The sequence below is a fragment of the Heloderma suspectum genome, chromosome 2 (genome assembly GCF_057233095.1).
Source record: "Heloderma suspectum isolate Gila_16-S chromosome 2, 16-S_ref, whole genome shotgun sequence".
Lineage (NCBI taxonomy): Eukaryota > Metazoa > Chordata > Lepidosauria > Squamata > Helodermatidae > Heloderma > Heloderma suspectum.
In genome coordinates, this window is record NC_139459.1 from 105,426,531 (window position 1) to 105,440,520 (window position 13,990).

General features: G+C 43.7%; 1 protein-coding gene across 10 annotated transcripts in view; it reads left to right on the forward strand.

Moving 5' to 3' along the window:
* Positions 1–12,461, forward strand: part of CD274 (CD274 molecule) — a 27,538-nt gene extending 15,077 nt beyond the window's left edge. For 4 of the 10 annotated variants that reach the window (XM_084834445.1, XM_084834444.1, XM_084834443.1 and 1 more), the window contains 5 exons: positions 1,804–1,872; positions 5,185–5,538; positions 7,616–7,909; positions 9,313–9,422; positions 12,071–12,461. In XM_084834445.1, the coding sequence (XP_084690571.1) occupies positions 1,818–1,872; positions 5,185–5,538; positions 7,616–7,909; positions 9,313–9,422; positions 12,071–12,127 (870 nt within the window). In that variant the 5' untranslated portion in view covers positions 1,804–1,817 and the 3' untranslated portion in view covers positions 12,128–12,461. Of the gene's footprint in view, positions 1–74; positions 216–1,803; positions 1,913–5,184; positions 5,539–7,615; positions 7,910–9,312; positions 9,423–12,070 lie in introns of all 10 variants that reach the window. The other 6 variants (XM_084834450.1, XM_084834449.1, XM_084834447.1 and 3 more) reach the window with 4 other exon arrangements.
* Positions 12,462–13,990: the final 1,529 nt, after the last annotated feature.

A 13,990-nucleotide genomic window follows, 5' to 3' on the forward strand; every position in this document is an offset into this window, starting at 1 on the left:
AAAACATTGCTGTTCCTTTCTTCATCATCCACAGTAGGTGGCTATCCCACTCATCTTGCTCTTCTCTGCTTCAGTCTCAACGTTGAACCATGAGAGGACTGAGCATAGCAACGTCTACCTTGCAGGTTCTGAATGCTATGCCCCGGTGGTGTTACCTTCTATGTCGCTTTCCATTGCATCCTTTGCCATCAGTGTAGAGCTTGACGATCACTCAGGTATTGCCACTACCACCTTCTTCATTGAAAGTCCTAGTTCCAAAGCCAGTGGCTGGCTCAGTTTCAGTGATCTTGGTACCCTCCTTGTGGGTGGAACAGCTGCTGTCAGACTGAGTCTTCATTCACAGTCTTCACTTGATCTGAATGTTGGGAACCAAACCCACATGTCTCCAACAGAAGACATTTGTTTAGACACTGGGCTTTTCTACATGAGGCATTTATTGTGCAGTCAGCATTCCCTACTCACGGTTGTTTATGGGTTCTTTAGATGATACTGTGTCCCTGCAGTTTCACTTCTGTGTCTAACCAGCACTTTTGGTGAGTTTTTTTTAGAGCAGGGAAAATGAGACATTTAATTGTGAAGTGAAAGAAAGTGCCCTTTCCCTGTGTGTATTTGTGGTATTCTACTATACCACAGTGCCACCTAGAGGCTATGTAGCAGAAAAGCAGGAAAGGAAACACCCCTCATGTAGTGCTCAAATCTCACATGTCAGGATTGATTCTGGGCGCAGGGAGATAGCAGCTCAGATTCAGAAGAGGAGCCGCCAGAACTGGGGGTGGCTTTTTCAAAAGCCAGTTCAGATATGGGTAGGTGTGCTTCTCAGGTTACCAACTCCCAGATGGCTGGGCCTGAAGCTTCCTCCTTACCCCCCTCTGTGAGAAGCAGCAAGCAGGAGGAGGAGGGGCTTGAGGACTGTGACCTAAGGGACGTCTGTCTCAGATTTATACAACAGGCACATCGGAACAGAGTCTCTCATTTGAATCGAATTGAATTGCTGTATGTCAGATGCTGGGGAACATGAGCAGGAGGGGGCTGTCGCACTCAAGTCCTGCTTGTGGGCTTCACAAGAGGTATCTAGATAGGCTTTTGGTATAAGTCATCCAGCACAGATCTTCTATGTTCTTTCAAATGCCTTTCTATGACAATACGTAGTGGAGGCTGGTGGCTCTGAATTCAGTGGGGCTGTGGGTTTCAGTCAGAACTCTGAAGGAGCTATCCATGGTGCTGAACTCAATCCCCCAAATTGGTCAAGGACCTTGGATAGCTCCTTTAGAGTTCTGACTGGTTCTGGTGGAAACCCAGAGTGGATCCACAGCCCCACTGAAACCGGAGCCACCAGCCTCCACTGGCAATATGCTTTGTAGGTGTCGCATAGCAGGGGTGTTGAACCTCTTTCAGACCGAGGGCTGAATTCCTTTCTGGAGAAGCTCTCAGGGGCTGCATGCCAGTGGTGGGTGGGTCCAAAGGCAAAGGGGCAAGACCAAAATTACCAACATATTTTAGATTGAAACTTCTACTGCCAATAACTAAGCCTTAGGAGAGGCATTTCAACCTTTTAGAAGGCGGGGGGGACGGGACAGGACTGCACAAAAGCCAGGAAATCACCAAATGATAGGTGGTTGTGGGAAAGGGGTTTGGGCCAGGGGAAAGAAGCATGGGCATCTGGGAAACCCTGGCAGGCCAGATTGAGACCTCAGGCAGGCCAGATTTGGCCCCTATTCCTGAACAGTTCCTGAACACTCCTAAAGAATGCAGTGTACATACATTACCAAATACATAGTCACAAATATGTTTTTTTCTTTTCAGATTCTACCTGTAGGATGGAAAATATACTGTTTATGTGTATATTCGTATCACATTGTTCTTTCCTGAAGGGTAAGAAGATGAAGGGCTTGACAAGAGATTCTTTCAAAATGTTAGTGTGAAAATTATGACTTTTAAGAAACACTCAAAAACTATTTCGAATGAGAAGCAATTGGTCTTTTCACCTGACCAATTTCTTTTACCTGGCTCTGTGTCCTTGATATGCTAACTAACCTACCTGTGGTAGCACAAATCTTCCCAGGATTCTTTTGTAGTTTAGTTTGGGGGTCCATCTTTTTTACCCCCAATTATCCTATTACACTGGTTATATAATATTTTACATATATAAAAGAAATACATTTAAGAGAAAATGACAATACTTGGAACAAATAATCAAAATTCACTTGTCAGAAGGCAGGGGGGACAATTAACAAGGTCCCCTAGCAAGTTCTGATTATTTAATATACTTGCATTCCCCTCGCCCCATCCTAAAAATGTTCTGAGAATAAGCAGTGAATGAATGATTGTACGATAGTTCATATATTCCTCATGTATACTTTCGCTTCTTGTACTTTGGCTGCAATTCTATACTCACTGACTTGAGAGTAATCTTATGAGACGTATGATGGGATGTATTTCCAACTAAACATGAGTTTAGAGGGGGTTAACTTCTATAGGGCAGCCTCCATGTGTGTGTGTGTGTGTGTGTGTGTGTGTGTGTGTTTCTGTAATCACTTTGGCTCAAAGAAGAGTTCTGTGCAACTTCCAGTTCCATTTTGTGCTTTCTGGTAGCTGAACTACACCTGGGTTTATTTTCAGCACATTGCATTTGCTCTGAGCGGGATATGCCTTTTTTGCACACTGCCACAAATCCATACCAATATCTTTTGGGATGGTACCCCCAAAAGGTCAGCTCCTGCTAATGATGAATGGGTCCCTCAGGCTGCAATTTTATGCACAAGCACTTAGTAGCAAACCCCCTTAGCACAGTGGGACTTGCGGAAACACACATGGGATTGCACCGTACTTCCTCTTGAAACAAATTGAAAGCTGTCAGGCTGATGAAGAATGTGGCCATTATGAGCACAGCAATCATGTGAACTGGTGGTAGTTTGGTGGGACTTTTTATACCATCATTACTTCCTTTATTTGCTAGCACATTGCTTCCTTCGGCTGCACAGTGGTGGGTTTTCCTGTGCCCCAAAGCATGACTCCGGCCTTTACCATGTCTGAAGTTTGTTTGGGGGCATTTTTAATTGGGTTATAAGATTCTGTGAATAAACTGCAAAAATGTTGCAGTTTATTCACAGCCACAAGGAAAACAGTGGAGGCTGGTGGCTCCAATGTCAGTGGGATGGTAAATCCACTCCAGGTTTCAGCCAGAAACAGTCAGAACTCTAAAGGAGCTATCCAAGGTGCTTTGCACCTTGGATAGCTCCTTTAGAGTTCTGCTGAAACCCGAAGCTGATTCACTACCCCACTAACATTGGAGCCACCAGCCTCCACTGGGATTCAGCCAGCCTGGATCATTGCAGTAGCCTTGTTCAGGTGTTGTGGGGCTGGAGCTGCGGGAGGGCAGCTTTCTTTCCCTCCTGGCCCCTCCTGACAGCTTCCTATATTCTTACAGTGTTAGAGAGTTCAGGGCTGAGGATGCCAGCCCTGAACCTGAGTATTTTTATAGCTCCACAGAAGAGTCAGTGTCAGGGATGGGGGTTCTGGAGGGTGAGAAAAGCGAAATGTGCCCTTTCTCCTTTCTTTTCTCCTGAAACATCCCTGTCTAATGCAGAAAAGAATAGGTTTTCTTAAACTCCATGGCACCTGTCTCCCCACTCCTAACCCCTCCCTCCAGAATACTATAAGGACCAAAGCTAGCAGCTATGTCTTCCCCCTATTTATACTCCAGAGTAGGTGCAGCCCCCCCAAACCTGGATCAGACCCTAACATGGGGAGTGGGGGCTTTTAAGATCCAGATTGGCCCCCTTGCACCTACTCTAGAATAAAAATGAAAGAATGCGTAGCTGCTAGACACACATTTAAAGTAACGTCTGTTTTTGCCCTAAGCCAGCTAATTCTGTCTTCTTTTCCCAGTCTTTCAGTGTCCTTCTCCCCTCCACCTCAACTGACACCTTGACTTTCTGAAAATTCATAGGCTCTTGTGAGGCTGTTTTGGGGTTTTTTCTTTTTCTTTTAAATTACAAACCCACATACCTCTGCATGCCTAGACTTCTCCAAGTATGTAGAAACCACTACCTTATTTTTTGGGTGGCCCCATTTCACTTCAAAACTGGGATGCATTCAACTACCAACTTCACTTATTAGAGGGAATGATTGTTCTGATTACAAATTTTATATTTGAGATGTACATTTTTTATGCTTGTAACTGTTAGCAATTGCTCTGAGTGCAGAGAAAAATGGAATAGAAGTGCATTTTCTAATTTGATTTAAGTAATCTTAAATAAATGAATACACATAAGCATCCCCCCATGTTCTTCCCTTTTCTACATGAGGCTGTTCATCAGCAGTTAATCCACTATATCTAGTTTTGGTTCCATCATAGAATTGAGATCCGAGCACTACATGTAGAATGTTTCCTTTCCTGCTTTTCTGCTACATAACCTCTAGGTGGCACTGTGGGATAGTGGAATAGCACAAATGAAAAAAAAATGGTTTCTTTCACCTTTACAATTAAATACTGCATTTTCCTGCATTTACTCTGCTCTATTTACTGCATTTACCCTGCTCTAAAAAAACTCACTGAAAGTGCTCTTTAGAGGCAGAAATGAAACTTGGGTTATGACATCATCTAAAGAACCTGTAAACAACTGTGAGTAGAGAATGATGAACACATGATAAATGCCTCATGTAGAAAAGTCCTATGATCTAGGGATTTATTAGTCTCCTACTTCCCTACATTGCTTTCCTGAGTTTTGATTTACGATATGTTTTAGTAGGGAAATTTGCCCATCTCAGACCACACTGCACATAATATGCAAAGGCATGTCGTGCATGTAATGGTAGCTTGATGGTCCATTTAGATGAAGGAGTGATGCTACTGGGAGGTGCAATTGGGAGCAGAGAAGCAGCAAGGAAGGGGGAAAGCTGTTTCAGGAGGGGGGAACTGTTATGTGCCACTCCTCCCACCACTTTTCCTTTCCAGATCAACCCTGCTGGAAGCTACTTCTCCTCATCCAAATGGACTTTGAGCTACCATTACACACATTTCCATGTACCGTGTCAGTTGGGCTTAGTGTTGCAGTTTGAATGGCATAAACAGGTGCTCGGGATCTTCTTTGTATGACACATAGTGATGATAATAGTGCCTAATTTTGACAGTCTGGATCTGGTTTTGAGTGAGAATTTTTCTCCCGTTTCTCCCTTTTCCAGCTTTGTTCACTGTTGAGGTGTTCAATCCACCATTTATCGCAGAATATGGGAACAATGTTACAATGGGATGCAGATTTCCAGTGAATGGCCAATTCAAGCTTGAACAATTAAGTATTGTTTGGGAGAAAAAAGAAGAACCAAATAAAAATGTCTACAAACTTTACAAAGGGAAGGAAGACTTAAAAATCCAGGACAGAGATTTCAAGAATAGAACCACTTTGTTTAAAGATAAACTGAGCTTGGGACACATTATGCTCCAGATCACCGATGTGAAACTCACCGATGCTGGGACTTATCTTTGCATTGTTGATTATGATGGAGTTGACTATAAATATCTACCTTTGGATGTAAAAGGTGAGCATTCTAGTGTAGAAAATTCCGCTGTCTAGTTTGATTCCATCTAGACTGCAGCTTTCATCTGTAAGTATACTCAGTGCTGGCATCAGGGGTTGGCATTGTTGGGCACCTGCTGAGGTCCACAAACCAGCCGGCGGTCCACTGCCAGTCTCAACAGCTCCTAGCCTTGCTACTTCTCCTTGCTGCCACTGCCTGACCACATGCTCTCCCTGGGTGAGTGGGTGAGTGAGCGAGTGAGCAGCAGGAGCAAGGAAGAGCAGCAGCTTCCAGTTGCCTTGCTGTTTCCCTCTGGGTGATGGTGGGAATTGGGCCGAGAAGAAGAGGGCAGGCAAACTGACAACCGGGCCTTTAAGTATCGCAGCACCCACTCTCTGGAAGTCCCTCCCAGTGCAAATTAGACAGCTGCTGACTGTTTGGGGGGGTTGGCAGCTGCTGAAAATGTACTTGTTTCAGCAAGCTTTCCCAGAAAGGGGATTTTATTCTTGTCCTGTGTTTATGCTTTTGCCTTGCATTTTACTATGGTTTATCATGTACTGTTTCTTTATCACTTAGAGTGCAATCCTTTGGGGATAGGCGGCCACCTCCAAACTTGGCAGGAGAAGCACGGAGGGGATCGTCCCTCTGTGCTTCAGCTGCCCTGCATTTGCGGCTAGACAGCCGATTTCGCCTGTCAGCTGTGGGAAGGCAGAGTAGGGGAGGTGGCTGCTGGACGACACATAGGATGTGTTATACCAGCATTTCTGCCTTCCCCTTCTGGGGACACCCCCCCCCCGGAATGCCCTGTTTTTGCTGCTCCATGCTCCTCTTCCGAGTGCAGAGTGCGGGGCCGTTCCAAGCTGCCTGCAAGGCAGCACGGAGTGGTGGGGGAGATCGGTTCCCAGAAACTGACATATCCAATGGCCGTCTAGCTGCTGACTCATGGCCATAGGATTGCTCCCTTAGAATATTGTATATCAGTGGTGAATACTTTTTTAAATGGCAGTGATAACAATAGTGAAGTGAAGGGGGCCCCCACTGAAAATACCTTTCCAAGGCCCACAAAACCTGTAGCTGGCATGGAGTATAGTGCTAAGCCAGACAGAGAGTGGTACCAATTAATATGGTATGTGGTGTTACAGTCACTAAATGGAATGATGTCACCTAATGGATCAGTAATAATAACTATATGAGCACTGGGACCATCCTTGTGTAGATTGTAAGCCATGCATATTCCTGATGCCTGACACTTGCACAACCCTCCATCTGGAAGCATTCTAAGAGAACCCAAAGTCAGCTCTGGCACTTTACTGAGTAAAGCAGATCCCCGCCCCGAGGAGCTTACAATCTAAAATTTGGCATCGGGAAGAAACAGAAGTTGGGGAGGGAAGTGGAAGCAGGGGTAAACAGGGAAGCAATATGTGGTTACTTAGACGTAGTTTAGGTCATTATTTATTTTATTTATACCCTCCCTCTCTACCAGGAAATGGCAGTCAAGGCAGCTAACAACAATAAAAGCCAGAATTTAAGATAAAAATATAACTAAAACAATCATAAAACTAATGCATCAAAAACACAATTCAAAAAAGCAACAATAAAAGAATAAAAACTGCACCCAAGACAATAGACCCAGCTCAAAGGCCTACCTGAATAGTTGTGATAGAAAATTGTTATGTGGAGACAAGAGGCAGAAAGGTCATATGCAGTCCTAAACTGGGATAAAGGAGCTGTCGTCTTTCAAAAGAGGCCCCTTCCTGCTTTAACTCATAACCAGATGTCTACATTCAGCCTTAACTTCTACTTCCACATGCAAAAGACAATAATCTATAGCTGGAAAGCCCCTAGCTGTTGCTCCAGTTCTGGGAAATGGGGCCACCACTGGTGAACCCGGAATGATTGCATGAGGGAAAGTTCCCTTTGATCATTTTTTTAAAAGACAGGATCTGGAAGGATACATTGTGGTAGGAAATAGAGGGTTGTTATCTTCAGAAGAAGGACGTTTCAGTCGAAAAGCTGGAGAGAAATATAAGAAATAAATACATTATCATAAGGCTGAGTTTATGCACTTCAGAGATGAATTAATCTTTTGTTTGTTTAGCTCCTTACAGAAACATAAACTCAACAAGTATACCAGTCCAGGCAGTTGGTGGACACGAAGAATGGGAGCTTGCATGCCAATCAGAAGGTTATCCGGTGGCAGAGGTTTTCTGGCACACTAAGGATGGTGCAGACTTAAGTGATGAAGCAAATACAACATACAAGAGGGGACCAGACCAGCTGTACCATGTTACTAGTACACTTCGAGTCATAACAAACATTCCTGATACTTTTCACTGCATATTTTGGAATAAAGCTCTTCAAGAAAACACAACTGCTGCTTTAATTGTAACAGGTGAAATTTCCAAACGTTATTCAAGATGTATGGGAACAAAGGGTGCTTTTACAGATTATGATGAGCAAACCCATGTCACCAAGTCAGCCAATCTTGGCTCTCTGATTAGAGTGCCTACTAGTCCTGGTTAGTACTTGGATGGGAGACCACCTGGGAATCAGGCTTCCTGCACTGAGCAGGGGGTTGGACTCGATGGTCTTGTAGGCCCCTTCCAACCCTATGATTCTATGTCTATTTCTATGATCCTTGAATTTGCAAACATGTATTTGTCACATTTATGAACTTGAGCACACTCCGGGAGAGAGAGCGGAGGACAGGAAGGCCTGGCGTGCTATGGTCCATGGGGTCACGAAGAGTCGGACACAACTTAACGACTGAACAACATTTGTCACATTCACACTTTATATTTCAGGTGCACATTTAAAAACATCATAGTTATCCAGCTAAAAACATAATGACTGGTTGGCATGTCCCAGCTACCCAGGGTTTTAAATAAACCGTGGGCAGCCATGAATGAGTTAATCAACCCAGGGATTCTATGGGCAGGATCCAACAGTGGCCTTGTGCACACAGCCAGCTCCGCCAATCCTGGTCCATGTGCGGCCGGGCCCGCCATTTTCTGGAAGGGTCGTGCCCCTTCCAGAAGCCAGCATTTCCACTCGTTTGGGGGCTTGCCCCCGGAACCGCTACATCGATGCCGCAGGTGGTAGGAGTCACTTGTGGACCGGAAATGGTGGGGCTGGCCAGGTGTGCAACGCCACTGTTTAATCCTGCCTGCTGTCCCTGCATTGTTTATCATGACATCCAAACCCTGGAATAGTAGTTCGTTGGAGTAAGAACAACCCAGACCTATGGTTTCTTCTTGGGTTAGAAGTCTGGGTTGTTCCTCTCCCAACAACCTAAATTCTGGGTTCAGACATCATGATAAACAACCCAGGAATGCAGCATCCCTGGGTTATTTAACTCAACGGGAGCAGGTGGGCGGGCAGGAGCTAGCATGTCCACTTGCTCCCACTTCATTATTAACACTCTATGGTTTACAATTGGTGGGTTGTTGCGACATGCCAGTGTATGAAGAGGCCCTGTATATGCTGGTAAAAAAAGTTGGGGTCTGTTATGTTTTTGCCCAATCTTCATAAAAAAGTTAACCCTAAAACCTAATGCTCTAGAAGACCCCCTATTCACTGTGATGGAAAAGCTGCCATTGCAAACTCTGGAGCTGCCATCTCCATACATCAGCCTTAATTTGTTTGATGAGAAGAAAATCATCCAAAAAGTTTTTGGGTTGAGATTTGGTCATACACACACACACACACATACACCCCCCCCCCCCCGAGTTATTTACATTAGTGGTGGTGATGGATGAAGAAAATAATTTTACTTATACTTTGTACATTTCTAAGGTTCTTCTCAGGATAATCAAGGGATGAACAGAAGACTGCATTTTGGAATAGCTTTGGTTATATGTGCAGTGCTTGGATCATTTCTCCTCTTTGCTGCCTGGTCAAAAATGGTACAGCTTGATTTATTTGTTAAATAGCCCTATTCAGTGTTGGTGTATGATTTGTTAATGGAATGAAATTGTCTCACAGTAAGGGCATCTCTACACCAGCCTAAAATCCTGCACTTATAACGGGGCTTTCTGCTTCCGTTTTAAATGCAGGATCACGACGACTCCCCTTTTCATGTGCTTCCTTTCCCCCCACCCCCTTCCCCCTCCTTCTCCCTGTACCCGAGTCTTCCATTATCTTTCATTGATCTCGCTCCTCTTCTTGCTGCTTTTACTCTTTTCACAGGGGAAACTGAAGTGGAACACAACAGGGTAATTTGATAGCTCATTATCTGCAATCTATTTAGAAACAGAACAAAGGGCATCTAGTGCAGGAGATGCCTTGAATGATCACGGCGTCATGTAAAGAGCCCACAAACTTCCATGAAGGAGCAATCTCAATTGTAGGATAAAAAAGTTCAGTGTGAAGGAGCTCTAAGTCATAAGGGGCTCCTGCCACCTTTTCAGCATGGAATGGTTGCGGGATTTATCTCTCACTAGTGAAACATGGCTTTCAGTGGCTGTGGCAAGCACAACTTTTAGTGGCAAGCTTCTGGAGCCAAAAATTCTGTGCCAGATGCTCACAAAAGAGAGATGGTCCAAATGAGCTGAGGTCAATCACCAGGTTGAAGCAACAAGCAATATCAAGACCAAAACTTGTCCAAAGATAGGAAGGACTGGAGTGGGACGTTTGTTGCAGGCACAGGCATGTGGATGGGTGGGAAGCAGAAGGCAAGGAGCAGCAAGGATAAGACACAGGGGGGGTGTTCGAACAATCACGGGGGTAAAAGAAGCCCCTGTGCGTGTGACCATAATTTGCATAATTACCCACCTTGCAGCGTGGGTTGCCATATTGTCTAAACCCGGTGGGTTGTAGGGTGGGTATGAAACTACAACACCAACAGGGATAAAATTCTGTAAATAAAAGCTGTAATGCTGAAGACCAAAGTCAAAACAAGACCGCTGCACCAATTATAGGTTCCTGATGTTTTGAGAAAACTCTTTATCAAGGGAACCTTAAAAGCTGCATAGGATGATCCTCTCTCCTTTTCCTCATCCAAGGAAGGTTGGGTGGGTATGGAGCCATGATGGCTTCTTTTACCCTTGTAATAGTCTGAATCCAGACAGAACAAGGCAGCAGGAGTTAATGATAAAAAGCCTATTCTCTGCAACTAACTGAGGGCGCAATCCAGCCAGCATGCGGGATGCTGGGAATTGTAGGACTGTTTTCCACCTAAGCATGCATAGGATTGCACTCTTAAATGACCTGACACAAGATCATAGTCTTTTACTGCATGCTACTTAATCTTGAATGACATCCACCTCTTACCTCTGTGGTCATAATCATGACTATGATATAGAATCCCTACTTCAATCAGAAGCACAGATGGAAAGGGGGATTCACTCTTTTATTCTTCATGAGAATGAGTTTAAAATATGTTAAGGCAGTGGTGGGGGTTTTGTGGCCCTTTAGATGTTGTTAGACTACAGCTCTCATCAGCCCTAGCCAGCATAGTCAATGGTGAAGCATGATGGGTGTTGGAGTCCAACAACATCTGGCAGAGCTCATGTTCCCCATCCCTGTATTAAGAGCTAATCTGTGTTAAGTGAACTTCAATATATTCCATCCCTTACTGTTAGTGATGCTGGCATTCTTAGGGACAGAGGAAACTGTCCTGGGCAAGGTTTGTCCATCTAGGCTGTATTGTCTACTGACTGGCACCTGGCTCTTCAGATTCTCAGGCAGAGAGAGGACTTTCGCATCATCTACAGACTGACTGGTATGGGGGTGTTTTTTTAAACTGGAGACGACCAGGATTGAAATTCCAGTGACTTTCTGCATGCAAAGCATGTCCACTGTCACTGAGCTATGGTCTTTCTAGGATCTGCCAGTACCAGAGATAGGAACCCCTGTCTAGACCCTCCCTTTGTGATTTAGAGACCATTATGCTAATATTTCCTTGGCACCACAGAGCACAAATCTCTTCCTGAGCCCAGCCAACTCCATCTGTGCAGTTGGAAAATATCTAGAGAGGAATGTAAAGCAAACATATCACATTGCTGTGAAAGGAAGTGGTAAATGCAGCAAATTTGGAGGAATGTGTTTTTGTGAAAAGCGTTGGTTCTGGGATGGGTTGTGTAAAAAGCGAAATGGCAGTCAGTATCAAGCATGTATTTCCCATCAGGCACATGATGGCTAAACTAGAGGCTAGAGCATATGATTACATTTATGTCTTCGGTGATCTTCTAAGGAGGAAAAACAAAATTAAAACAACAAAACTGTACAGCTAAGTAATAAAGTGATGGCTAATAAGCTCCCAAGCCAGATCACAAGAAGAAAGAATGGAGGTGCATTGACACATACATATTTACATGCAGACAGCATAGGCACACACAAATGTATTTTGCCCCCAAATTGAACCTTTATGCAAGACTTTTGATAGCTACAGAGATTACACTTAATTAACCTATATTTCACCAGTTATGGTGTCAGCTTTGAAAATGAACTTGGATCAGCTAAATTTGGGTTCATAATGTGAAATGTTTGATTATTTCACTCCATAAATGCTGTAAATATCAATATTTGATTCTCATTCTTATTTTATTTACAGATGGGCAGATACAGGAGAGGCGCCCAACAAAAAATACAACTGAATATATCTGAATAGCTCCTATTACAGTGTATTCATTACCGTATGTTCATAATTTATTCTGTTGTATTATATGTATATATCTATGATTGTTGATTATGTTTTCTGCATATCTGCTTCATCAGTTCTCTGCATTCAGGGGCTTTCAAAAAAGAAGCTCTCAGCTATTTTTTAAAAAAGCTTCCATAATCCTATCAACTAAAGCCAGTCCACATGAAGATATTATTACATCACCTCCTTTCTTCCTCTTCATTCCTGGAACTGACAAAACTACAGCACTCCACATATTCCACATTACAGTCCTTGGAGGCTTTAATTTTACTCTCCTTTTTAAAAAAAATAAATGTATGGTAAAAAAAAATTGCAACTGTTGTCAAGTTTATTTAGTTGCATAGATTCAATTTCTGTTAGTTTTACTTTTGTCACGGGTTGAAGTAGTACTGTTTTGGTTTTTTGAAAAAATAGGAGAAAGTCAAAGGGTAGGAAGCCCATTTTGATTTTAAGAAATTAAGATATTTGATGGGAGAAAGTTATATCTTTGCTCTTTGTGCATAGACAGTTTACAGACAGATAACAGCCCTGTTCATGCAATATATTTGGGGATATGAACACACAGACAGGGGGTGGCACAAGGATCATGCCCACTGGCTCTGCCCCCACCCCCAATCCATGCCTGGATCCAAAGCTATGAACTTACTACTTGTATATATATACAAGTAGTATATATATACTACATACAAGAGCTGGTTTAAACATAACACTAACACATGGTTTACTTAACTCATTTTTTTAACCCAAGGGTTGTTGAATTCTGTAATGTGCAAAACCAGCTGTGATAACAAACCATGGTTTGTTAGCCACAAACACCCCAGAAAAAGAACCCATGGTTTGTTGTTGGATTGTGAACTCTGGGTTGTTTAAGCCATGGGTTGTTGTTATGTGTGAACGCAGAACCGTGGGTTGTTCCTGGGTTGTTTTGCCAGGCTACAGAGGGGGTGGCCAAGATTGGTTAAAACCCACAGCTGCTCTACATGCCAGTATTACAGCACAGCAAAGGCATTTGGGATACAAGGAGGGACTAGGCAAAGGAGGAGGGAAACAAACAGCCCGGGGATTGAGAAAACAAACCACAGTTTGTCATCTATCAGACAAACCCTGAGTAGGGCAACAAACCACAGGTTAAATAAATAAAACTATGGCTTAAATAAACTATGGGTTAGCATTATGTGGAAACTAGGTCATAGACTCCCTTACTTGTATTCATATAGGGGCTGTTCACATATTTAAAAACTGATGGGTTCTCGAGAACACACAGGTGTACTGCTTGTAGTGTGCCCACCTCTTCCACTTTGGCACACAAACCATTATCAGCTTCTTCATTGGTTATGCAGTGTGACGGGAACCCAGCGGTTAACCCAACAACAAACCTAGTTCTTCTTCGTGGTCTCTGTGCATCACACACGAGAGCTGTGCGCCTGCGCAGAGCCTCGATTCAGGAAACTTCTATAGTTGAGGAGTTTGGGTGGGAACCCTTCCCCCACCATCCCATGCGCATGTCCCTAGGAGGTTCCCATTTATTCCCTCAGGTCTCTTTTGACCACCACTGTGGCAGCCTCATCTGGGAACTCCTCTTGCGTTCGGTTCAAACTGGAAGTGTTTTTTGAAGCTGAGATTTTTATTCCATCTTTCTATCTTACCTATCAAAGTACATCTGTCTTTTACTTAGCATTATTTTTATTTTCTATTTGTTTTCATGATCTCGTGATCACCCTCACAGGCATATGGCCCTTAGGGCACTGTTTCGGAAGTGTAGCCACTGAGGGCGAAGCTACTGCATTCCAACGGGCATTTGTTGTGCCTCTTCTGCCTTGGCAAAGGCTA